Source organism: Lactuca serriola, chromosome 7, assembly GCF_051521515.1.
Source record: "Lactuca serriola cultivar US96UC23 chromosome 7, Lser_US96UC23_V15, whole genome shotgun sequence".
Lineage (NCBI taxonomy): Eukaryota > Viridiplantae > Streptophyta > Magnoliopsida > Asterales > Asteraceae > Lactuca > Lactuca serriola.
In genome coordinates, this window is record NC_136414.1 from 16,603,387 (window position 1) to 16,627,712 (window position 24,326).

At 40.0% G+C, this 24,326-nt stretch overlaps 2 protein-coding genes across 5 annotated transcripts; both read left to right on the forward strand.

Moving 5' to 3' along the window:
• Positions 1–15,902: 15,902 nt before the first annotated feature.
• Positions 15,903–21,831, forward strand: LOC145063009 (pyrophosphate-energized membrane proton pump 2). Of its 4 annotated transcripts, none has more exons than XM_079010606.1 (14): positions 15,903–16,056; positions 16,412–16,509; positions 17,046–17,327; positions 17,483–17,838; positions 17,958–18,105; positions 18,192–18,324; positions 18,415–18,587; positions 18,673–18,793; positions 19,637–20,262; positions 20,397–20,561; positions 20,645–20,800; positions 20,895–21,006; positions 21,126–21,345; positions 21,438–21,831. In XM_079010606.1, exons 3-14 carry the CDS (start codon positions 17,235–17,237, stop codon positions 21,535–21,537), a joined length of 2,403 nt encoding a protein of 800 aa, XP_078866732.1. In that variant the 5' UTR covers positions 15,903–16,056; positions 16,412–16,509; positions 17,046–17,234; the 3' UTR covers positions 21,538–21,831. The 4 variants fall into 4 exon arrangements, with proteins under 4 accessions (XP_078866732.1, XP_078866733.1, XP_078866735.1 ...); XM_079010607.1 differs by having other exon boundaries at positions 15,913–16,056; positions 16,394–16,509; XM_079010609.1 differs by having other exon boundaries at positions 15,949–16,061.
• A 496-nt stretch (positions 21,832–22,327) lies between these two features.
• Positions 22,328–24,261, forward strand: LOC145063010 (Phosphoglycerate mutase family protein). Its single transcript, XM_079010610.1, has 5 exons — positions 22,328–22,669; positions 23,089–23,188; positions 23,258–23,437; positions 23,576–23,693; positions 24,082–24,261. The coding sequence occupies exons 1-5, from the start codon at positions 22,384–22,386 to the stop codon at positions 24,148–24,150; spliced, it is 753 nt and encodes a 250-aa protein (XP_078866736.1). The 5' UTR covers positions 22,328–22,383; the 3' UTR covers positions 24,151–24,261.
• Positions 24,262–24,326: the final 65 nt, after the last annotated feature.

Below are 24,326 nucleotides of genomic sequence, written 5' to 3' on the forward strand. Positions count from 1 at the left end.
CTTTATGTCTCCCTCACCGGCCGCCACCTTGCTTCTCCGACCACCGAGTCACCGCTGCACCACTCCATAGAAGACGTCAACCACCTGATGCCGCCACAACCATCGTTAAGATCCCAGACCAGCTCATGTTTATTCCTCCGTCGGGTAACGGAGCTGTGGGAGTTGCTACTCGTCGACTGCCTTTCGCAGCGGAGTCCGACCGCTAATTCCTCGTTGTTGCATCGACCATCGTTGCTCCCGCTTCTGGCGTTAACGAAGACCACCAGGAATGAGCTCTTGAAGACCATTGACGTGGCTGTGAACGCCCACTGCCACCATCCCTCCATGACTTCTTCTTCCGCCTTCTGCCGCCATCCAGAGATGCTTCACAACAGTCGTCGGAGAAACTTCGACCACGTTTCGCTGAGTGTTTCTGCCTACCGCCGCTGGGTTGCCATTATGACATTTGTGTCGCTGCTGCCGTCGCCAACCGCCTCCAGGTGGGTGGCTGGATCCGATTGCTAGCAAGAAAGCATGTGAAATTGTTGCTACCGGTTTCAATCAGGTGTGTATGTGTGTTTCCGGTCTTGGGTGTGTTGTGTGCGATCTATTGTTGGCCGAAAAGCCTAAGGCCGCCACTGCCACCACCATGAGGTGGTGGCTGCCGCCATGAACCACCGTGGGTGGGTGTACTTAGTCTGTGTGTGTGTGTGTTGCTTTTGGTATTTTCTTTGTAATTGTAAATGGAATAATGATAAAGGAATTCGAAACCACCACCGTGAGGTGGTGGCTGCCGCCACCGGCCGCCATGTCGGGTGGCGGTGCGTTTTGCCTTTTGTGATTGATTTGTTTGGGGTGCTAGAAACCCTAATGGGCTTAGTGAAACCCTAATGGGCTCAAAGGAGCTCTAATGGGCCCAATGAAGCTTAATGAACTCTAATGGACCCAATATAACCCTAATGGGCTTGATGACATTCTAGTGGGCTTGATAGGCCCAATAAAGCCCTAAATAACCTAAAAGTCCAACAAATTAATAATGGGCTAGTATTTGAGTTGGAAAACACTAATGCCAGTAAATCTTAATTTGGGGAATTAATCGGGACACACGGGGATTATTTAATAACTTGAGATATTAAATAATAATCATTGGTAAAGATTAATCTAAGCGATATTGGACTTAATGGATTAAGTCCTTAATGGGTTAAGTAGGAAACTTAACCCTAATCATCATTTTATGTGAAACCTTAATTTCACTTGGGTTTATTGTTGGACCATCCAAAGTCAAGCCAATGGACTAGAATAATTTAATGGGCCTGGGGTAAGGCCCATGTAAGGGGCTTGGGCCCAATTTGGAAAATTGGGCAATAGGTGGGCCATAGTTTGGGCCTTAATGATTATATAATGATTGAGCCTTAGAAGAAGACCATATATAGGCTTGGGCCCAATTTTGAAAATTGGGCCATATGTGGGGTTTTGATTCCTAGTTGACTTTGGGCCTACGGATTGGGCCTTGGGCTTGAATAAGCCAAGCTTGGGGTAATGTAGTAATTATCCAAAGTAAGTGTTTATGGTTATGTAGTGGGACCCAATTATTAATTGGGTTATGTTTGGATATTGACAGATCGTGAATCTGTCATCTAGCAGTTGGGGTTGAGTCAGCAGTATTTCAGTAGTACGGGGTTGAGTCTGCGGGACTTCAGCAGTGTGAGGTGAGTTACCTTCCAGTAGCGGTGGGTCTACGGCCACAATGCCGGCCCACCAGTAGGGTTGTATGATAGATGTTTGTCTCTGTGATATTCATCTAGGTTGCTACTACATGTGATATGTTATTGTGCTAGTATGATATGATGTTATGTGCTAGTGACAGTAGGGGGAAGATAGTCCCCCAGAACACCGGTCGATAGGGCCGAAGGGGCGGTTATGCCCAGCCATGCTAGATAGTTTAAGATATATGTGTTATGTGGTAGTGGTAGGGGTGAAATGGTCCCCAGTATCCGGTCGAGAGGACCGAAGGGGAGGCAATCTCCCAGACATACTGGTCAGTATCCGGTCGAGAGGATCAAAGGGGAGACCAGCACCCAGATATGCTAGTCAGTGTCCGGTCGAGAGGACCGAAGGGGAGGCAAGCTCCCAGATATACTGGTCAGTATCCGGTCGAGAGGACCGAAGGGGTAGGTCGGGCACCCAGATATGCCTGACAATATATGTATGTTATGTGATTGTATGGTATGTGGTATGATGGGGGAACTCACTAAGCTTCGTGCTTATGGTTTTTAGTTTTGGTTTCAGGTACTTCGTGTCTAAAGGAAAGGAGTCGGCTTGATCGCAGCGCATCACACTATGGTTTTCCGCACATGAGATCTTTGGGATTACACTCTGATATTGTTTCATGATAACACGTTTGATTATTTCTACTTGGTTTTGACATGACATGGTATTACAGATGTTTTATCACACTGTTGGTTTTATAATGACGTATTTAAAAAATGAAAATTTTGGCCTGTATTTTTGGGATGTTACATTCATTGTCCTCGGTGTGAAAATCGACTCTCCTCGACTCCTTAATCCCTACACGACAACTTTTCGAAGTTATCAATTCATACTCATAAGCCTTACCATGGTCACTCAAGTCCTAGTCAAAGTCAAGGTCAAAACCTTGGTCAAAGTCAAGGTCAAAATCTTGGTCAAAGTCAACATCTGGTTGACTCGACTCGCCGAGTTGGTCCACCAACTCGCCAAGTCCCCATGTCCACACACTTCTATAATCCCATCCTTTCTCGTCGAGTCTAGCAAGAGCTCGACGAGTTCGCCTTCATCAACACATTGGGTTATCTTCAACCGACTCGCCGAGTTCGTCCTTGAACTCGTCGAGTTCATCTTCATCCATTGAAGATGTTCAGTCAATGACTCGCCGAGTTCATCCTTGAACTCGTCGAGTCCGTCTTCATGTGGTTGAAACACGGCCTTGAACTCGCCGAGTTCTTCCTTGAACTTGTTGAGTCCTTCAATCTTCAGGTCTGTAACAAACCCCTAACAAGTTGAGTTTTCCTTCCACTCAACCAAAGACCATTTCCAGAAGACATTTTGGGAAAAATGCGACCTGACTCGCCGAGTCCCTCTTTGTCCAAAACTATTCAGTCGATTATAATGGGTCTTAATGCATCTAAACCATAGATCAGACCTCCTAGAGCCCATTTTATACGTAAAGCTACATACTTGATGTCCATGCATGGGGCCTTTGGCTAAAAAATCCATAAAAAGAGGTTTATATGTTGCATGGGTCTCCCAAGGCCATAAAGTTGGCACCTTTATGCCACAGGAACGCTCAATGGTTCTATATCTAAAGTGCAACTCCAAATATACACACAAATCCAAGTATAGCCTCTCAAAAGCTTAGAAAAGGTAGAAAATAGCCCCAAATCAAGATCTAAGTAATGAATAGCCAAGGTATCAGCTTTATACATCAAATAAGCAGGAAATGTGCCAAGACTTCTGGATCTACTTGCTCTCTCTTGATCTCCCAGGCTTCCATCTCCTCTTCCAACTTCAAATACACACAAAAAGGCACCAAAAGCTCAAGAACACTCAAATAAGGCTTAAGGTTTCGAGTTAGGGTTTCTATGGGTTGGGAGGAACAATGGAGATAGTGATGGGGCGTTATAAGTTGTTTAAATAGGGTGCAAACCCTAAATATTAGGGTTTCATCCAGACATTCCTACTCGTCGAGTCGGTCTCCCGACTCGTCGAGTAGGTCACTTATCCTACCGATCCAAGGTCGAGTCTACCCGACGAGTTGGGCCTCCAACTCGCCGAGTCCCAGAACAAAACATGAGATTACTTTTAATTAAAATACATACCAGGAACCGGCTGTTACAAATCTCCCTCACTTATTTTAGAGTTCGCCCTCAAAGTCTGATGTTGAATCCGGAAAAAGCTCGAGGTAGTGTTCCTTTGTCTCATCCTCCGGCTCCCAGGTCTACTCCGAGCCCTTGCGGTGTTGCCATTGCACCTTCACCAACTCCACCTTCTTGTTCCTCAGATCCCTCGACTTCCTATCGAGGATAGCTACCGGCCGCTCAATATAGTTCAGGCTGTCATCCACCGGAATATCTTCCAAAGGCACCACTGCCGAGTCGTCCACCAGGCACTTCCGTAACTGGGAGACGTGAAAAGTACTGTAAATATGACTGAGTTCGGCTGGCAGGTCCAACCTATATGCCACCTTGCCCACCCGGGCTACAACCCTGAAAGCTCCAATGTACCTTGGGCCCAACTTTCCCCGCTTCCTAAACTGAATGACACTTTTCCAAGGCGACACCTTCAGAAGCACCATATCCCCGACCTGGAACTCCAGGTCCAAATGATGCCTGTCGGCATAACTTTTCTGCCGACTCTTAGCAGTCTAACGCGTGCTCCAGACCTACTCGATCCTCTTCGTAGTCTTGAGTACCACTTCGGTACTCCCCATGATCCTCTGGCCAACCTCACCCCAGCATATCAGGGTCCTGCACTTCCACCCGTACAACATATTGAAGGGAGGACGGTCAATGCTCGCGTAATAGTTGTTATTATAGGAAAACTCTGCCAAAGGAAGGTAAGTGTCCCAACTACCTTTGAAGTCTAGAACACACGCCCGTAGCATATCCTCCAAAGTCTGGATGGTGCGTTCACTCTGATCATCCGTCTGTGGGTGAAAAGCAGTGCTACAGTGCAGACGAGTACCCAGCTCGTCGTGAAACTTCTTCCAGAATCTAGAAGTGAACCGTACATCTCTGTCGGAGATCACCGAAACTGGAACCCCGTGCCGAGCTACTACCTCTTTGATATAAATGTCGGCCAACTTCTCGACCGAGATTCTCTCCTAAATCATAAAGAAATAGGTGCGATTGGTCAACCAATCCATGATGACCCAAATCGAATCCACTCCCAGCACGGTCCAGGGAAGCTTCGTGATGAAATCCATAGTGATATCTTCCCATTTCCACAGCGGAATATCCGACGGTTGGGTCTTGCCGTGAGGGCTCTGGTGCTTTGCCTTAACCTTCCTGCAGGTCAGACATCTCTTAACAAACCAAACTACATCCCTCTTCATGCAGAGCCACAATAATCAACACGAAGATCCACGTACATATTCGTCGCCCCAGGATGGATAGAAAACCTGGATTTGTGTGCTTCCTCTATTAATACCTGACGCACACCTCCATGATATGGGACCCACACTCTACGGTGTAGAGTTAACAATCCATGATATTCATAATCGAAGGAGGAAACCTGACCCACAATACGCTCACTCTAGCGATGTTCCTCCTTCATAGCCTCTGCTAGGCCTCTCGAATCCACTCCAACAGCGGGGTCACCACCGTCATCCTCAAGCAAATATCTCTGATCGACGCTGCCTTGCGGCTAAGCGCATCAGCCACAACATTGGCCTTCCCCGGGTGGTAGAAGATCTCACAATCGTAATCCTTCACCACATCAAGCCATCGACGCTATCTCATGTTCAGATTCAGCTGATCCATAAGGTACCTCAAACTCTTATGGTCCGTGTAAATAGTACAGCGGACCCTACAGAGGTAATGACGCCAAATCTTGAGGGCAAAAACAACTGCCCCCAACTCCAAGTCATGCGTCAGATAATTCGCTTCATGAGGCTTCAGCTGCCTCGAAGCGTAGGTGATAACATGCCCCCTCTGCATCAATACCACGCCCAATCCCGAGATGGACACATCGCAATACACTACAAAATCATCCACGCCCTCCAGCAAGGCTAAGATTGGTGCCTCACACAATCTCTGTCTCAGCGTCTCAAATGCGGCCTGCTGCTCTGACCCCCAATGAAAGACCACAACTTTCCTTGTCAACCGGGTCAAAGGCACCGCTATATTGGAGAAGTCCTGAATGGATCTCTGATAGTAACCTGCCAATCCCAGGAAGCTCCGAATTTCAGATGGAGACCTCGGAACCTCCCACCTCATCACGGCCTCCACTTTGGTCGGGTCGACTGAAATCCCGTTCTGGTTGACAAGGTGCCCAAGAAATTGCACCATATAACTCACACTTGGAGAACTTGGCATACAAGCTCTCCCTCCTAAGAGTATCCAATACCTCCCGCAAGTGCTCCTTATGTTGCTCCCGTGTCTTGGAATATACCAAGATGTCATCAATGAAAACTATCACAGATCGATCCAACATCGGTCTGCATAAGCGGTTCATGAGATCCATGAACGCGGCATGAGCATTGTCTGCATTGGTGAGCCCGAAAGGCATCACAACGAACTCATAATGACCATATCGCGTCTGAAAGGCAGTCTTCTGCACATCCTCCTCTCTGACCCTCATCTGATGATAACCTGAATGTAGATCGATCTTGGAGAACCAAGATGTTCCTTGAAGCTAGTCAAAGAGATCATCAATCCTCAGGAGTGGGTACCGGTTCTTCTCTGTTACCTTATTTAGCTCCCGATAATCTATACACATCCGATGCGACCCATCCTTCTTCTTCACAAATAGTATCGGGGCTCCCCAAGGTGAACTGATCGGTCTAATGAATCCCCTGTCTAACAGGTCCTGCAGCTGTGTAGACAACTCATGCATCTCAGGAGGAGTCGGACGATACGATGCCTTGGCTATCGGAGTCACACCATGGTCTAGGTCGATACTGAACTCTACCTGCCTCTCTAGAGGTATTCCAGGCAGCTCCTCTGGAAATACATCCACGTACTCTCGTACCACCGGCACACCATTCACCGTCGCCCCGCCCGTCTCTCAAGTATCCAAGACATATGCGACATACCCTGCGCACCCCTGCTGGAGGTAGCGTCTAGCCCTCACTGCTGAACATAAAGTTGGTCCACGTTGTGGCCTCTCGCCCTGAATCACCATCTATCTCCCACTTGGGGTCCTGACCCGGACCAACTGTTGCGCGTAGTCAATCACTGCCCCATTAGTGCTCAACCAATCCATGCCTATAATAACCTTGTTCCCCCACAATAGTACGGGAACCAAGTCTACCAAGTAGCGCTCCTTAAACAACCTCAAAACACAATCCTTGAAAACCTCTGATGATCGTACTGATCGGTCGTCTGTAATCTCGACCTCTAGAGGGCTATCTAACATGCCCGAAGACTCAGGGAACCTCTTGCTAAGCATAAGATAGACAAATGATCGGGTAGCACCCGAATCAAACAACACCTGAATTGGGATAGCGTTCACATTGAACGATCCTAAACAAAACATATAACATGACACATCAATCTCATTTTGGGGGTATGCCTTAGACACGGCCGCCCATATCCTTAATCTGGTCCCTACAAAGAAAGCTGTCAAAACTCCTCATGAGATGTAGAATGGAAAAGTTCCCAAACTAGACCACATCAAGATTTGGGGTTGCGATGTTTTCATGAGGAGCGAAACTCATGATAAGATCGAACCTCGAAGTGAGAGGTGTATTTTCATCGGTTACCCATAAAAATCCTTTGGTTACCTCTTCTATAGACCTAGTGATAATGTGGTCTTTGTAGCAAGGAGGGGTGTCTTTCGAGAGAGAGAGAGAGAGAGAGAGAGAGAGTTCATAAGCCAAGGAAACAATGCAAGGCAAATTGACCTTGAAGAAATTCAAGAGTCAAGTGGTGAAGGAACTTCAAACCCTAGTACTCAACCTAAGGAGGAAACTCTTGTTGAGCCAATTGACGAGTCTGTACCTCTGAGGCGTTCCACAAGAGTTAGGAATCCACATGAGCATTATTATGGCTTTCGTATTACTGCAGAAGTGAGACACTTATCAATGATGAGACACTGGTAAGTCTGGATGAACCTAACAACTATGCGGAAGCCATGGCAGGCCACGAGTCTGCTAAATAGAAAGAGGCAATGGACAGCGAGATACAGTCCATGTATGACAATCAAGTTTGGAACTTGGTTAACAATGTACCAGGTCGTAAGATAGTTTGGTGCAAATGGATCTTCAAGAAGAGGACCGACATGGATGGTAATGTACACACGTATAAGGCGTGACTGGTTGCAAAGGGCTTTTCTCAAACTCTAGGAGTTGATTATGATGAGACCTTTTCACTGGTAGCAAAGATTAAGTCCATTAGGGTCCTGTTAGCCATTGTTGCATTTCATGATTATGAAATATGGCAAATGGGTGTCAAAACCGCCTTTCTTAATGGAAGTTTTGCTGAAGATGTTTATATGTGTCAGCCAGAGGGTTTTGTCAGTACAAAATACCCTAATAGAGTGTGTAAGCTCGAGAAACCCATTTATGGATTGAAACAGGCACCTCGTAGATGGAATCTATGCTTCGATGAGAAAGTCAAAGAGTTTGGATTTTCGAGAAGTGAAGATGAATCTTGTGTCTATGTCAAGGCTAGTGAGAGTATAGTTAGCTTTTTGGTACTATATGTGGATGGCATACTACTCATAGGAAATGACATCCCAACCTTGCAGGAAGTGAAGTCCTGGCTTGGGAAGTGTTTCTCTATGAAATACCTAGGACAAGCTGCCTATATTCTAGGGATAAGGATTCTGAGAGACCAGAGTAAAAGACTAATTGGACTTAGTCAGAGTACCTACTTGGATAAGTTGCTAAAAAGGTTCAGCATGCAAGATTCCAAGAAAGGAGAGTTACCCATCCAGAGTAACGCCAAACTGAGTAAAACTCAGAGCCCGAGTATTGAGGCTGAGATAGCAGAAATGAGTCGAGTACCTTATGCTTCTGCAGTAGGCTCGATCATGTATGCTATGACTTACACTCGTCCTGATGTGGCCTTTGCCTTGAGCATGGTCAGCAAATATCAGGGGAACCCTGGCAAGGCTCCCTGGACTGCGGTAAAGAATATCCTCAAGTACCTGTGGAGGACTAAGGATTGGGTCCTTACCCTCGGTGGGAGTGATGACTTGAGAGTTGTAAGGTATAGTGATGCTAGCTTTCAGACTAATAGGGATAATTTCCGCTCTCAGTCAGGCTGGGTCTTTACCTTAAACAGAGGAGCAATTACTTGGAAAAGTTTCAAGCAGGAGACAGCAACTGATTCAACTTGTGAACCAGAGTATATAGCAGCAAGCGAGGCATCAAAGGAGGCGATATGGCTAAAGAACTTCATTGGAGACCTTGGAGTTGTACCAGCTATAAAAAGAGCCAATGGAAATTTTTTATGATAGTAAAAGTGAAGTTGCCTTAGCCAAGGAACCAAGGGATCACGGGAGATCCATACACATTGACAGAAAATACCATTTCATCAGACATCGAATAGAAGAAGGACTCCACGTGGCAAAGAGGGTATCATCAGATGAGAACCCAATAGATCCCCTCACGAAGGGACTGAGTTGGATGAGAACCCAATAGATCCCCTCATAAGGATGATATTAGTTTTAGTAGTTAGATAATTTTGAAATTTGTAAAGTGTAATTGACATTTGATGATGAATAAAAGTTGTGTTTATTTATGAGTAAAGTGTTGCTATCTTTTGTCAATCGTTTACTATATTTCTTTTGCATGTTTTGACTTCCAGAATAATTATGTTTGGAATATCATATTATTGGAATCCTCCACAGTCGGTCATATGTTGGAAGTAGGTATGAATCAAGACTGTCATGAGTTGATTGCAGAGGTCTAAGTTGTTGTACATGGCTACAACACTCATGAGTGCTCATAAGTTATAAGCATTGGAGTCAACCCACGCTCACTGGTATCACTTCACAAAATTTATCTCGATTGATCATGAGACGGTAATATCATATAAGTCTTCAAACCTAGAAATATGACTTGTTGCCTATGAGTTGGTTATGCATTGATCGTACGAAACCGCATTGGTAATTCGGTGTTATAAAACGTACTTTTGTGTGTGATTCAACAAGTAGTAGAACAAGCATATGAGTCGAAGTTTATCTGTTCCTTCTTGGATTAGAAACGGATACCTGGGCCCCTCGATGATTTTGTTTTGACCCATGTACTGGGCCCGGTCAGAACTAAATTGACGTGTTCAATTAAGTTCTCTGTCAAACAAATCGGAAATCGAGAAACAAGCTGCTGGACAATAAGTAAGACATTGTTCCATGTATTTGTCCGGATGATATCTAGAACAGAGGATTATATGATCACTTATCTTAAATGACGTATCATCATCTTCTTAGTTCCGAGAGACCTTGAAAGAACTATGATTGCTGATCGGTTCCTGAAGTCATACTTGCAGTTATAGTTATTAGACTTATCCAAGTGGGTGAGCATTGGATAAGGAGTCTAAGTCCATAACTATATTTGGTATGTACTTGAACCGACCCGGCATGGTCCATTTGGGTTGCATGGCATCATGCATTTAGATAAACTAAAATGAGAGAAATAACACTTATGGTTTGTTGATATATTATAAGTTCTAATATATTAATAATATTATTTAATTAGTATTGATCAAGAATTAATTTAGAATTAATTAAGTGATCAAAAGATGACTAATTAAATATATGGGTTGATTATGTAAATCATCCATACTTGTATAGTGGACTAGATGCTCCATGGATTATCAAGTTGGGCTAAGGTCCATAGGACGCTCCATGGGAGTTACAAACTCAAGGGTCATGGAAATGAAGAGTCATGTCACATTAGGGTTTACATGGTGTAACCCTAGATGTAACACACTATATAAAGGATATGAAGTTCACAAAAATCGACTACACTAAGAAAAAAAAAAGGGCTAGGCCGATTTTGAAGTGTTATACATTCTCTCAAAGTGTAACACACTATACTATGGATGGAGCATTTTAGGATCAATAATTATTATAGACCTTGGATCTAGGCCCATTTGGTGAGGTGGGCCTAATTTAGTAAATTGGGCCAATATTGGGTTTTGCAAGAGGATTTGACTTTGGGTCTTGGGCCAATGAGAGGATGATGGACTTAATGAATATTGTGGGCCCTTGGTCTAGCAAGTTGTGATGGTTTCTTATGTGATAATTTTCATATGATAGTTTGGGATTTTTCCGGCGAGTCAGCAATTAGAGATTTGCAGGATTCCGGCAGTTGCAAGGTCAGTTTTCCTCACTGTACTCAAGGGTCTAAGGCACCTAGGCCGGCCCTTTGAATTGTTGATAGAGCTTGTTATGTTATGTGATGATATGCTTGCTAGTATCCTGGTAGATAGGATAATGGTATGAGAATATGCTTGTTAGCTCAGTATCCTAGAGAAATGGATAGTTGTATGATGGCTAGTTCTGTTGGGTCAGCACCCTGGTAGCTGGGTAGTGATTATTTATAGCCTGGTAGTTGGTCTTGCACTATGAGGTACGTACGGGTTAGGTATGTTGAGCATTAGCAGAGGGTATTCCATCACGGTAGGATGATAGGTCCCTAGTGCGTTGATTATGTAGAGTGTTTTATGTATGCCTGTTATGTGTGCATGTCTGCTAGAGTAGTTGGCATTCCAACCCGATGGTTGTGAGCCAAGAGTATTCCATCCAGGTGGGATGATTGGACTCACAGTAGTTTGGCATTCCAACCCGATGGTTAAGAGGCCTGGGGTATTCCATCCCGAGGGATGATTGGACCCATAGTACTAGTAGTAGTAGAAGTAGTTACTGTATGTATAGGAAGTGGGGCATTCAAACCCGATGGTTGTGGGCCATGAGTATTCCATCCCGGTAGGATGATTGGACTCATAGTATGTTGGCATTCCAACCCGATGGTTGAGGGGCCTGGGGTATTCCATCTTAAGGGATGATTGGACCCATAGCAGCTATTGTTGAATGTATACGTGTTTGGGCATTCCAACTCGATGGTTGTGGGCCGAGAGTATTCCATCCCGGTAGGATGATTGGGCTCGTATTATGTAGGCATTCTAACTCGATGGTTGAGGGTCGGGGGTATTCCAACCGGAAGGTTGATTGGACCCGTAGTATGTTGTTCTTTGTTGTAGGCGTATGTTTATGTATGTGTTATGTTATGCTATGTATGATATGGACCGGAAGGTCAATATGACTTAGACCGGAAGGTTCCACAGAGTTATGGCCTAGAAAGGCGTATGTGTGTATGGGTACTTTGGGTGAACTCACTAAGCTTTCGTGCTTACAGTTGTGGTTTATTGTTTCAGGTGCTTCATGAGATCTTGGAAAGGCGAAGGCGTGATCGTACCGCTCCTCATGTTTTATGATTTATGTGATATGGTTCTGGGGGAATACTCTGATGTTTTAACTATTTTGAAAACAAGATGTATGGATGTAATGGTTTTGAATGAAATAAAATGTTTTAAATTTGTTGAAATTTTTGGTCGTTACAATAACCCTTACCAGGGTCACTCAAGTCCAAGTCAAAGTCAATGTCAAAAGTCAACATCTGGTTGGCTCGACTCGCCGAGTTGGTCCACCAACTCGCCGAGTCCCCATGTCCACACACTGCTATAATCCCGTCCTTACTCGTCGAGTCTAGCAAGAGCTCGACGAGTTCGCCTTCATCAACACATAGGTCTATCTTCTACCGACTCGCTGAGTTCGTCCTTGAACTCGTCGAGTTCATCTTCATCCATATGAAGATGTTCAGTCTATGACTCGGCTTGAACTCATCAAGTCCGTCTTCATGTGGTTGGGACATTGCCTTGAACTCGTTGAGACCTTCGATCTTCAAGTCTGTAACAAATACCTAACATGTTGAGTGTTTCTTCCACTCAACCAAAGACCATTTCCATAAGACATTTTGGAAAAAATGCGACCCGACTCGCCGAGTCCCTCTTTGTCCAAAACTATTCAGTCGATTATAATGGGTCTTAATGCATCAAAACCATAGATCTGACCTCCTAGAGTCTATTTTATACGTAAAGCTACAAACTTGATGTCCATGCATGGGGTCTTTGGCTCAAAAAGCCATACAAATAGGTTTATATGTTGCATGGGTCTGCCAAGGCCATAAAGTTGGCACCTTTATGCCACGAGAACCCTCGATGGTTCCAAATCTGAAGTGCAACTCCAAATATACACACAAATCCGAGTATAACCTCTCAAAAGCTTAGAAAAAGGTAGAAAATAGCCCCAAATCAAGATCCAAGTAATGAATAGACAAGGTATTAGCTTTATACCTCAAATGAGCAGGAAATGTGCCAAGACTTCTGGATCTACTTGCTCTCTCTTGGTCTCTCAGGCTTCCTTCTCCTCTTCCAACTTCAAATACACATAAAAAGGCACCAAAAGCTCAAGAACACTCAAATAAGGCTTAGGGTTTCGAGTTAGGGTTTCTCTGGGTTGGGAGGAACAATGGAGGCTGTGATGGGGCGTTATAAGTTGCTTAAATAGGGTGTAAACCCTAAATATTAGAGTTTCATCCAGACAATCCTACTCATCGAGTTGGTCTCCCGAATCGTCAAGTAGGTCACTTATCCTGCCGATCCAAGGTCGAGTCCCAGAACAAAACATGAGATTACTTTTAATTAAAATATGTATCAGGGGTGTTACAGTAACACTAGTCTAACATCTGCTATTGGGATATATATGTTATACAATATGTGAAATATATGATAATATAAATAATTAATTATTACTGAAAGATTTATATTTATTGAGAGGGAAATATCATAATTGAGAAATAGATCATGACCGAGAGATTGTTTTTTTTTTGTTGTGAGATAAATTATTATTGAGAACTAGATCATTGCTGCGAGGTAGATCATTACAGAGAGTTAGATCATTACAAAGAAACAGATTGATATCGAAAGATTGATCATGTTTTAGAAATAAATCATACTGAGATAGAGGAATTATTATTGAGATATAGATTGTTAACGATAAACTGATTGTTACTGAGAAATTGATTAATACTAGATCTTATAAGAAGATATGAAAATACCACTAATTGATGTAAATTATTTGTTACATATCAATGATGATGACTTACTTTGTATATACATGTCATAAATATGATTTATATTTTTGTAGATGTTATTCACTAAGCCATGAGGCTTACGTTGTTGTGATGTTTATTTTGCAAGTATATTATTGTGGCATTCGGCTCGAATCCTATAATTGAGGCCCGTACGATCCTCAATGATAACCTTTTGTATTCTAGAGTGCCAATATACACCAAATTATTTGAAAAAGTATTAATGAGAAATGTATTTTTGGGATGTACTTGGTATAAAAATTTGGGCATTACATAAAATAGCTAGAAAAAGAATTTGAGAGAGTGAGATTAATAATTTATTAATTTATTACAGTTAATAAATTAATTAGAAATCAGTGAAAATAAATCAGAATTAATTTGGAATTAATCTGGATTTATTTGACGAAGGTACATGGACTAAATGTTAATTGTTAAATTGTTGAACAATGAGAACCTTCTGGAACCTCCAATGGAGTTGACGATTTTGAGAGGTTCCAGAAAGGTTATGGAATTATGTCTGGTAATAGATAATGAAAAGATTTAAATCAGAATTAAGTCTGATTTAATCTTTTGGGCGTGAGCTATTAGATGCATTCTTACTTTGGGTGCTAGATCTTCCAAGAGCAACAAAGGTATTCAATGTCTTCAAATGTCCAAGAGACAAAACCGATTTTGTCATAAGGTTAGTAGTTTTATCCATCTCGTAACTTTAAATTCATACTTTTGATATTACGTTGCTATAATTGTAAAACCTAGATCTAGGGTACATACACACAGTACACTTTGGGTTCTTATTGAATGCTTTCGATGCCTAAATTTCTGTGTATAGATGTCTAGAAAGCCCTTCAATGATACACATAAAATATTAGACACACATAATTCATTTTTTAAACATAATGTTTGGATGTTTTTGGTACAATATTTAGTCTACACATTACATGATCATATCATTCTTTAATCGAGTAAACGTAATTTCAATTCTATTTAACTAATTCTCATTAGTATCAATATAAATAAAAAAAACTCTATTTAGTTGTAATCGTTTAATTTTAAATAACATGTATTCATACTTTAATAGTTTTAGTATTAGTCCAAAAACTATTTTGTAAATAGTTAAAAGTTATAAGTTGTAATATTAAATGCAAAACCTAAATTGTAATCCTAAATTAATTTAATTTTTTTCTAAAACTATTTACATAATCAATTTAATTGAATTCTACGCAACACACGGACGTTCACATAGTTTCAACTAAAAGTATAAATGCATATTTCAGGGATAATATTTTTAGAACAACGAATTAGTATATGTCTAATATTCAACTCATGAACTCCTTGTTAAAAACATATTGTTTGACACATTATTAGACTTGAAGGAGTGACCTCGCCACCCCTCTCGCCAAAAGGTTCGCTATGAGATGCTACAACATCCCCACCAGCTCGTTAAAGGACGCGCTAGGAAGAACTCGTTAAAAAGCTAGCAACATGAGAGAAAATGAAGAGCTTAAATCTGATTGACTCTTCCTTTTTTTTGTGATTCATCTTTACCGTTGCCTCCTTCAATCTCCTCTCCACAAACTTTGAGTTATTCATTTGCTTTCAGAATAAATCACAATTGCTAAGCTCGAAAATGGAAAACCCCTGCAATTAGTTGCCGGGAGGAAGAAGACAAAAAATCTGAATTTGACAGAAATGAACCTTTAAAAATCTCATACTTATACATCACACCCCATCTTAATCCTCTCACAAATCAAGTTTTTGAAATTACCAAAAAGACCCTGCACTTAAATATTATATTTATTTTTATGTAACTGACTTATATTATATTAATTGTTGGTGGTTTAAAAATATAAAATTTGATTAATATTTGTGTATAAAAAATGTTTGTGTATTAAAATAAAGTAATTTAATTAAATTAAAAAAATAAAAAAAAATAAAATATTAGGAGTGTTACCATCTCCTGTTAAATGCTAAATAAAAAAAAAATGAGATAACCATAAAAAAAAACAACTGATGTTACAAGATGGTTACAGATTTTGAGACGTAGTTTACCTTATTTTTAAGCAGTGCTAATTAGTCAACCATCTTGAGAAAAGAATTCCCATTCTAATAATGTATAAGGTATGAAACCAATTATATTTGCCCTATTTCATCAAATAGTGTAGCGACTCAAAAGAAAGAGACAGAGTTGATCTCTCTCTCACACTGATCTCGATCGTCAGGTAAGGTCTCTCTCTATTAATGAATTTATGTATCGATTTCTATCTGGATTTTGCTTTCTATATGATTTGTCGATCTTTTATGCTCCGAAAAACCCCAAAATGTTGTCGGTTTTTGTTTTCTGTTGTGAAGTACTTTAATTGATGATCAGATGTAGCAAATAGTAGAGTAGCATTGTTGTAATGATCGAACAGGTGGTTTGTAAGTTTCATATGTTGATGTTTTCTTGCTGGTTTCCTTTTGTATACGTTACGACCAAGTCTTCATTCATGTCCAATACGCTCATAAAACAAAATTGAGCGACTTGACTCTACTCTACTCGTGTGTTAACGTTTCCAGTCTTCATTCACACGCAAGGTCTGCTGCTAGAAGAGGGAGAGAGGGAGAAAGGGAGCAATTGAATTTTCACAGAAGTCTTGTCTTAACGGCTCTTGCCATAACCCCAGCAAAAGAAGGTAATTGGACATTAAGCGTTTGTTTGCACATCGCCTGCCTTTTTATTTTTCTCAGTTGCATTTTTCTTGATATGAATCTTAATTGTTTGTGATTGGATGAGGTGTTTTTATTCAATTCACCATCTTTATGACTTTATGTTTGCTATCCTCATGTGTTCGGTTTTGAAATTCACCAATGTCCAAATTTTTTTTTATCTTTGTGGCCATGGATTATAAGAAATTTAGTGTATATATGGATTTCTGGTCTTGGAACGTATCTGGATCCCATTTTCCTTGGATAATTTCTTAATTTGTTGTTTGTGATATTGGTAATTGGTGATCTTACCTGATCATGATTACGATTGATACTCATGAAGTGTTAGTGATTTGAGCTTGCAATTTGCCTATTCGGACATTACAGTTAGTCACATAAACCTCTCTATATTGTATAACCAACCTTGGTTCATTCCCTAACACTGCAGTCATGGCTTTTTTTTTTCTTTCTATTTCTTGATACTTGCAACATGATGTCTTGTCTATTTTGACATGCTTAACAGGTGTAGTTGATCATTTTGAAGGCCTTGAATGAGTGTATGATATGATATATACGTCCCTGTGAGGAGAAACCATTTTCTGCTTTTAAGTTTTGATCTCTACTGTCAACTTGGAACATTTAAACAGAGACAGCAAACAAGTCTAAACCTTTCCCTAGACCTCAGACATTAATTTCCTTCTGTGCTGTTGCAATGGATGATGCCATGGAGACTGGTAATTTGGCTCCTTACCAAGAGAGACCTAGGACTTTTCCAAACATGCGCAGTAAACCTAACACACCACTGGTAATAGTTATCTTTTGTCATCTGTTAGTGTTTTCATAAACTTCTTTACATTTTTTTTTATCATCTTTTAGATCATGCAAAAGTGTTTTTCAGCTTCCTCCTTTGGTTTTTTTTGTTTTTGTTTTATGTTGCTTCATTCGATTTCCTTTATGCAGGTATTTCGAATTCTCATGACAATGAATGTCCGTCTACTTTTTGTGCTTATGTTTGTGGTATTTGGAGGAATTTTTTACATTGGAGCTAGCACCTCACCAATCATTGTGTTTGTGTTCTCAATATGCATTGTGAGTTTCATCTTATCAATATATCTCACTAAGTGGGTACTTGCAAAAGATGAAGGCCCCCCTGAGATGGCTCAGATATCAGATGCAATACGTGATGGAGCAGAGGGTTTTTTTAAGACCCAATACGGGACAATTTCTAAAATGGCATTATTTTTAGCAGTGGTGATATTTGGTATATATATGTTTCGCACTACAACCCCTCAACAAGAAGCTTCAGGCATAGGGAGGTGAGAATGGAGATGGAATAATGGATGTGTATAACTTGTATATTTCTTTGATGAGTATCTTTTCATGTTTGAAGTTTTTGACAAAATTGGAAATATGTTCCTGTGTGATGCTTGTGCAGGTTAACTTCTGCGTCCATCACTGTCTTTTCTTTTCTTTTAGGAGCTGTATGCTCTGGAATGGCTGGTTATGTTGGCATGTGGGTTTCTGTACGTGCTAATGTTCGTGTTTCAAGTGCTGCAAGAAGGTCTGCAAGAGAGGCTTTACAGGTTTCTTTCTTTCTTTATTCTTACTTACATTACATAATTGTTTTCTAAGCATCTTGCTGAGCTGGCAGATTTTTTTTTTTGTTTAGATAGCGGTTCGTGCTGGTGGTTTCTCTGCCTTGGTGGTGGTTGGTATGGCTGTGATTGGTGTTGCAATCCTGTATGCAACATTCTATGTTTGGTTGGGTGTGGACACACCAGGGTCAATGAAGGTTACTGACTGTGAGTGTCCATTTAGTATAATATACTACCATTTCTAAAAAAGAAAAAAAATCCGTTTTCATGTTATGTCATATTATTATGTATCTTCAGTGCCTCTTCTTCTTGTGGGATATGGTTTTGGAGCTTCATTTGTAGCCCTTTTTGCTCAATTGGGTGGTGGAATATTTACAAAAGCTGCTGATGTTGGTGCTGACCTTGTTGGAAAAGTAGAACAGGGAATACCTGAAGATGATCCTCGGAATCCAGCTGTCATTGCTGACCTGGTATATTTTGTTTTTGTTCTTCATTTCATTATGTTGACTTTGTTGACCTAGTATATTAAACTAAATTTTAATTTTGTGATACAAGGTTGGAGATAATGTCGGTGATTGTGCAGCAAGAGGAGCTGATTTATTCGAGAGTATAGCTGCTGAAATAATCAGTGCTATGATACTTGGAGGAACCATGGCTCAAAAATGCAAAATTGAAGGTAATCATTTCGTTCTATTAGTTTTAGTAAATTACATTTTTGGTCCCTCGAGTATAGCTGTTACTTTTTTTTTTTTTTTTTTCGTTTCAAAAAGTTCTCTTGTAATTTTGGTGATTTGGTCCTTATTTGAGTTTTTTCTAACATTTTTGTCCCTGTTCCAAGTAAGATGATGATATTATTAGGATCAAAATTGCAAAAATCAGTTATATACAGGGACCAAAAATAGTCATTTTTACTTGGAACCGGAAACAAAAATGATACAAGAACGTCAAACAAGGACCAAAATATAAAAAACCAGCTATACACAGGGACCAAAACTGTAAATTACATTTTTGGTCCCTGAATATAGCTGATTTTATCAATTTTGGTCCCAAATCATGCAATTTCGGTTCTTATTTGAGATTCTTGTGACATTTCCGTTTCTGTTCTAAGTAAAGACTACTTTTGGTCAGAGTACAGCCGATTCTTGCAATTTTGGTCCCGAAAGATTAATCATTTTACTCTGAACAGAGGCAAAAAAACGTTACAAGAACCTCAAATAAATTTACATATTTGGTCCCTTAGTATACCTGATTTTTTCAGTAATGGTCCTTATTTGAGGTTCTTGTAACGTTTTTTTTGCCCCTGTTTAGAGTAAAATGACTATTTTTGGTCTGAGTATAGCTGGTTTTCACAGTTATGGTCCAAAAAATAGTCATCTTACTCGGAACAAGGAACAAAAACCTGAAAATAAGTACCAAAATTGCAAAAAACCAATCAGCTATACTCAGGGAGCAAAAATGTAATGTTGTCTATCATTTAATATGCATACTAAATTTGATTTCCATTACTACACGCATGCAGATCCATCCGGATTCATCTTATTCCCTTTGGTTATCCATTCATTCGATCTCATAATCTCATCAGTGGGGATCTTTTCAATCCGTGCCACACGTGATCCTGGAGCAATGGGAGGTATGGAGGATCCCATGACAATACTCCAAAAAGGATATTCCATCACAATAGTTTTAGCAGTTATCACTTTCGGTTTCACAACACGTTGGATGCTGTACACAGAACAAGCTCCTTCTGCTTGGTTTAATTTTGCTCTATGTGGATTAGTTGGAATCACAACTGCTTACCTTTTTGTCTGGATCACTCAGTATTACACAGACTATAAACATGAGCCTGTAAGGAGATTAGCTCTTTCAAGTTCAACAGGTCATGGGACTAATATTATTGCTGGGATTAGTTTGGGTTTGGAATCTACTGCTCTTCCTGTTCTTGTGATTAGTGTGGCTATTGTTTCTGCTTTTTGGTTGGGGAATACTTCAGGGTTGGTTGATGAGGCTGGGAATCCAACTGGTGGATTGTTTGGGACAGCTGTTGCCACAATGGGGATGCTTAGTACTGCAGCTTATGTTTTGACTATGGATATGTTTGGACCTATTGCTGATAATGCTGGTGGGATTGTTGAGATGAGTCAGCAGGTAAAAATGTCAAAATACTTTTTATTTTTTCAGTAATTAGTATATAGCATCGTGTTTGCAGCCAATACTAGAACAAATATGTTGGTATTGTTTGCATTTAGTATAAGGTTTGGGTATTTATTTGTGATTTGCAGCCTGAAAGTGTTCGAGAGATCACTGATATTTTGGATGCAGCTGGGAACACCACAAAAGCAACCACAAAAGGGTTTGCCATTGGATCCGCTGCACTTGCATCTTTTCTTTTGTTCAGTGCGTATATGGATGAGGTGGCATCATTTGCTCGGGTCCCATTTGCACAGGTAGTCTTTTCATGCTTGCTTGCTTTAACTTCAAAATCCTATCTTAATATATGTAATTATAATATGAGGTTGGTTTGTTACAGGTTGACATTGCTATTCCAGAAGTATTTGTGGGTGGGTTATTGGGGTCCATGCTTATCTTCCTTTTCAGTGCATGGGCCTGTGCTGCAGTCGGTAGGACTGCCCAGGAGGTTGTCAATGAAGTAAGAAGACAGTTCATTGAGAGGCCAGGCATCATGGTAGGTCCCATTACCATTCCTTTTTAACCTCCTATGATGATGATGATGATGATGATGATGTTATGTTATGTTTTGGGGTGATATAATTTGATAGGAGTACAAGGATAAACCGGATTACGGGAGATGTGTTGCAATTGTGGCTGCTGCATCTCTGAGAGAGATGATAAAACCTGGAGCCTTAGCGGTTATATCACCTATATTTATTGGTGTGTTGTAACTTGTATCTTTATTTTATATATAACTATTATACAAATATATATATATATATATATATATATATATATATATCTCCTCTTAACTTTTTTATTTTTAATTTTTTATGAAGGGATTGTGTTTCGGATATTGGGTTACTATACTGGGCACCCGTTACTAGGGGCAAAAGTAGTGGCATCCATGTTAATGTTTGCAACAGTTTCTGGTATTCTAATGGCTCTGTTCTTCAACACTGCTGGTGGTGCATGGGATAATGCTAAAAAATATATAGAAACCGGTGCACTTGGAGGAAAAGGAAGTGAAAGCCATAAAGCAGCAGTTACTGGTGATACGTGAGTGACAATAAATCCCCTTAATTTTAAACATCCAATTTTCTGTTTTTGCCACTTACGTATTTGTGATATTACTTGATATACTTTTACAGGGTAGGTGACCCGTTCAAAGACACAGCTGGGCCTTCGCTTCATGTGCTTATAAAGATGCTTGCAACGATAACACTGGTCATGGCTCCAGTCTTTCTGTGAAGCATAATATTGCATATTGCATGCACATACAGTAGGGAGGGAGGAATCTAATTGAGTTACTTACTATATAATTACCGATTTTGTGTCAACTTGGAAGCCAGATACATGTGAAAGACTGCTGGTTGGCATAATATGAAAGAATTACTGCCGTTTTTTTTTTCAGAGAACTTTGAGTGAACCTGTATTCGGTTAAGGGTTTAGTTACATCTTCCATCTAATTGCTTCTTGTAGTTAACTATTACTTTATGGGGGGTTATTGCATTATTTTTATGGAAGAGATCGACTTTTTACTAACCTGATGTGTTCTTTTATTTTGACTTAATGGGTTCAGCTCTTAATGTGGACACATATGTCTGTTTCTTTTTACTTAATGCATAAATCGGTCTCAATTCATTAAGCCCAAAATGTTGGCTTAATCCATATGGACCCAAATCTTTACCATGTCATTTAATGGGTTTTCTCCTTGTTCAAATTTCTGATTTTATGGGTTTTCTCCTTTGTATATACAACGTTTTAGGCAAGCATATATTATTATCCGTTCAACCATTTTATTTATAATGATTTAATGGGAAAAAAGAAAGACACTAAGATATTAATTGCACTTTTGAGCTCCTTAAACAAACTATTTTTTTTTTTTGAACTATCCATTTTTACAAGAAATTGCATTTTTGCAGTTTTCTCAAAATAAAATATTATGTCCACCTGAATTTATTAAAAGATAATTTTTTTTGATGTTAACGGTTATGAAAACCCAATTTATTTATTAAAAAAAATTTGTTCTGTTGGTTATAGCAGAACATAAGTAGCCAGCAACGAAGGAAAAAAAAAACAAAGCGATAAAGCTCAATGGTAATGGTGGTGTGTAGCAGCTGTATGTTACGGCCGTTCCAATCGCCGGTGGTCTCCTTAGCAGCGACAGAATCACCATCGTCATCGTCGTCGTCGTCTTCATCTTCATTATTTAAGAACATCAGGCATAAGCATAAGCCTGGATTTCATCGTCCTCAATCTCAACCACTGGTCATCGAGACTACGCTGGCCGAGACTTCCAAGGAGGATTCCAGTGTTCCATCTCGACGCTTGATTCTGCTTCGTCATGCAAAAAGCTCATGGGAGGATCGCTCACTTAAAGGTACTGATACAAATAACAATTTTGCCCTAGTTATTCTGATGCAACTACGAAGTTTTTGCAACGATAAACGCGCACAAGTTTCAATTCGTGGTTTCAAATTTCCCAACCTTATGTCATTACTCCATATAATCAGAGGAAATTTTGCAAAAAGCTCTCTGCAAAATGTTTTACTTGATGACACAATCATAATTGATTAGTTATCAGCGTTGAACTTCAATATTAATCGGACTCATGGTGAATGAAGAATCTTACTATTAGGTAATTCGAAAAGCCGAGTGTTACAATGTTGTATGAAATTCAAATGCATCTGCAGATGTAAAGTACAACTATTCAAATGCATAACCTCTAGCTAGCATTAGCCTTCCTAGCCACTATCATCTGCATTCTCTTAGTTTTGTTTCTTTTCTTACCCTTCATAGACCATGATCGACCTCTGAAGAAAGCTGGAGAAGCTGATGCTATACAAGTCGCTTACAAGCTCCAACAATTGGGTTGGATTCCTGAGCTTATTTTATCAAGGTAATAATTATCTTCTTTACATGTTCACATACTATTTTGATATTGAAAGTGTTGCTGTTGTTGATGCAGTGATGCAACAAGAACAAGGCAAACTCTTAAAATCATGCAGGAGCATGTAGGGTCATTCTTGGAAGCTGAGATACATTTCATCTCAAGCTTTTATTCTATTGCAGCAATGGATGGGCAGACAACTGATCATCTTCAACAAGCAATCTGTAAATATGCCAGAGATGAGATACTTACAGTTATGTGAGTTCTGGTGACTGCAACAGCTTATTTGGCCTTCAATGTGTTTGTTTGCATTTAAGTATTAGGAATCTTTAATTGATTTATAATTATATAGTGAATTAATTGATTAAGATGTGATGTTGGAATTTCAATTTTCAGGTGTATGGGACATAATAGAGGGTGGGAGGAGGCAGCCTCCACTTTATCTGGTGCCTCCATACAACTCAAGACTTGTAATGCTGCGTTGCTTCAAGCTGCTGGAAAATCATGGGAAGAGGTGCTTACACTTTTCATCTTTTACTATGGGAAAATTACATAAAAGCCACTGTATTCTGGTCATTTTTGTGGTTTAACCACTATATTTCAGTTTTGTTTTTGTCAAAGTTCAGTGGCTTTACTGAAAATTTTGATACTAAATATTTCATTAAAACCACAAGTTTTAACAATTTTCACTTTAATCTGTTATAGCAGCTCAAAGTGGTAGACAGAGAAAAAATTGTCAAAATTGTCATTGACGAAACTGAAATATAGTGGTTAAACCATAAAATAGTCAAAATATGGTGGCTTTTATATTATATAATTTGCCCTTTTACTGTCTTTGTTTTTAGTTATTTTGTTATATACTATTTGTTTATTGTGAGTGATTACAAAGTTGTAAATTGTAGGCATTTCTTTTGGCGGGACATGGTGGGTGGAAACTACAACAATTAGTCAAGCCAAATGGTGGCCCTTAGATATAGAATGACTCTGGGTTATGATGATAGTCTTATGTTTTTCTTTTTAATATTTTCTAAGAACGTATATAAATTTAGAAATAAATCAAAAAATTTAATTAAAAAGCAAAACGTCCAACTCATAATTAGTGTACACATGGACAAAGATATGGTGGAGGATAGAGCTACAATCTCTC

What these genes read in the sequence shown, in the direction of transcription:
- LOC145063009 (XM_079010606.1), top strand. Translation starts at nt 17,235, where the DNA reads ATGGATGATGCCATGGAGACTGGTAATTTGGCTCCTTACCAAGAGAGA. An exon ending in GTCAATGAAGGTTACTGACT is followed by an intron (nt 18,325 to 18,414) that starts GTGAGTGTCCAT and finishes ATGTATCTTCAG; the next exon opens with TGCCTCTTCTTCTTGTGGGA. An exon ending in TTGAGAGGCCAGGCATCATG is followed by an intron (nt 20,801 to 20,894) that starts GTAGGTCCCATT and finishes ATAATTTGATAG; the next exon opens with GAGTACAAGGATAAACCGGA.
- LOC145063010 (XM_079010610.1), top strand. Translation starts at nt 22,384, where the DNA reads ATGGTAATGGTGGTGTGTAGCAGCTGTATGTTACGGCCGTTCCAATCG. An exon ending in GGAGGATCGCTCACTTAAAG is followed by an intron (nt 22,670 to 23,088) that starts GTACTGATACAA and finishes TACCCTTCATAG; the next exon opens with ACCATGATCGACCTCTGAAG. An exon ending in GATGAGATACTTACAGTTAT is followed by an intron (nt 23,438 to 23,575) that starts GTGAGTTCTGGT and finishes TTCAATTTTCAG; the next exon opens with GTGTATGGGACATAATAGAG.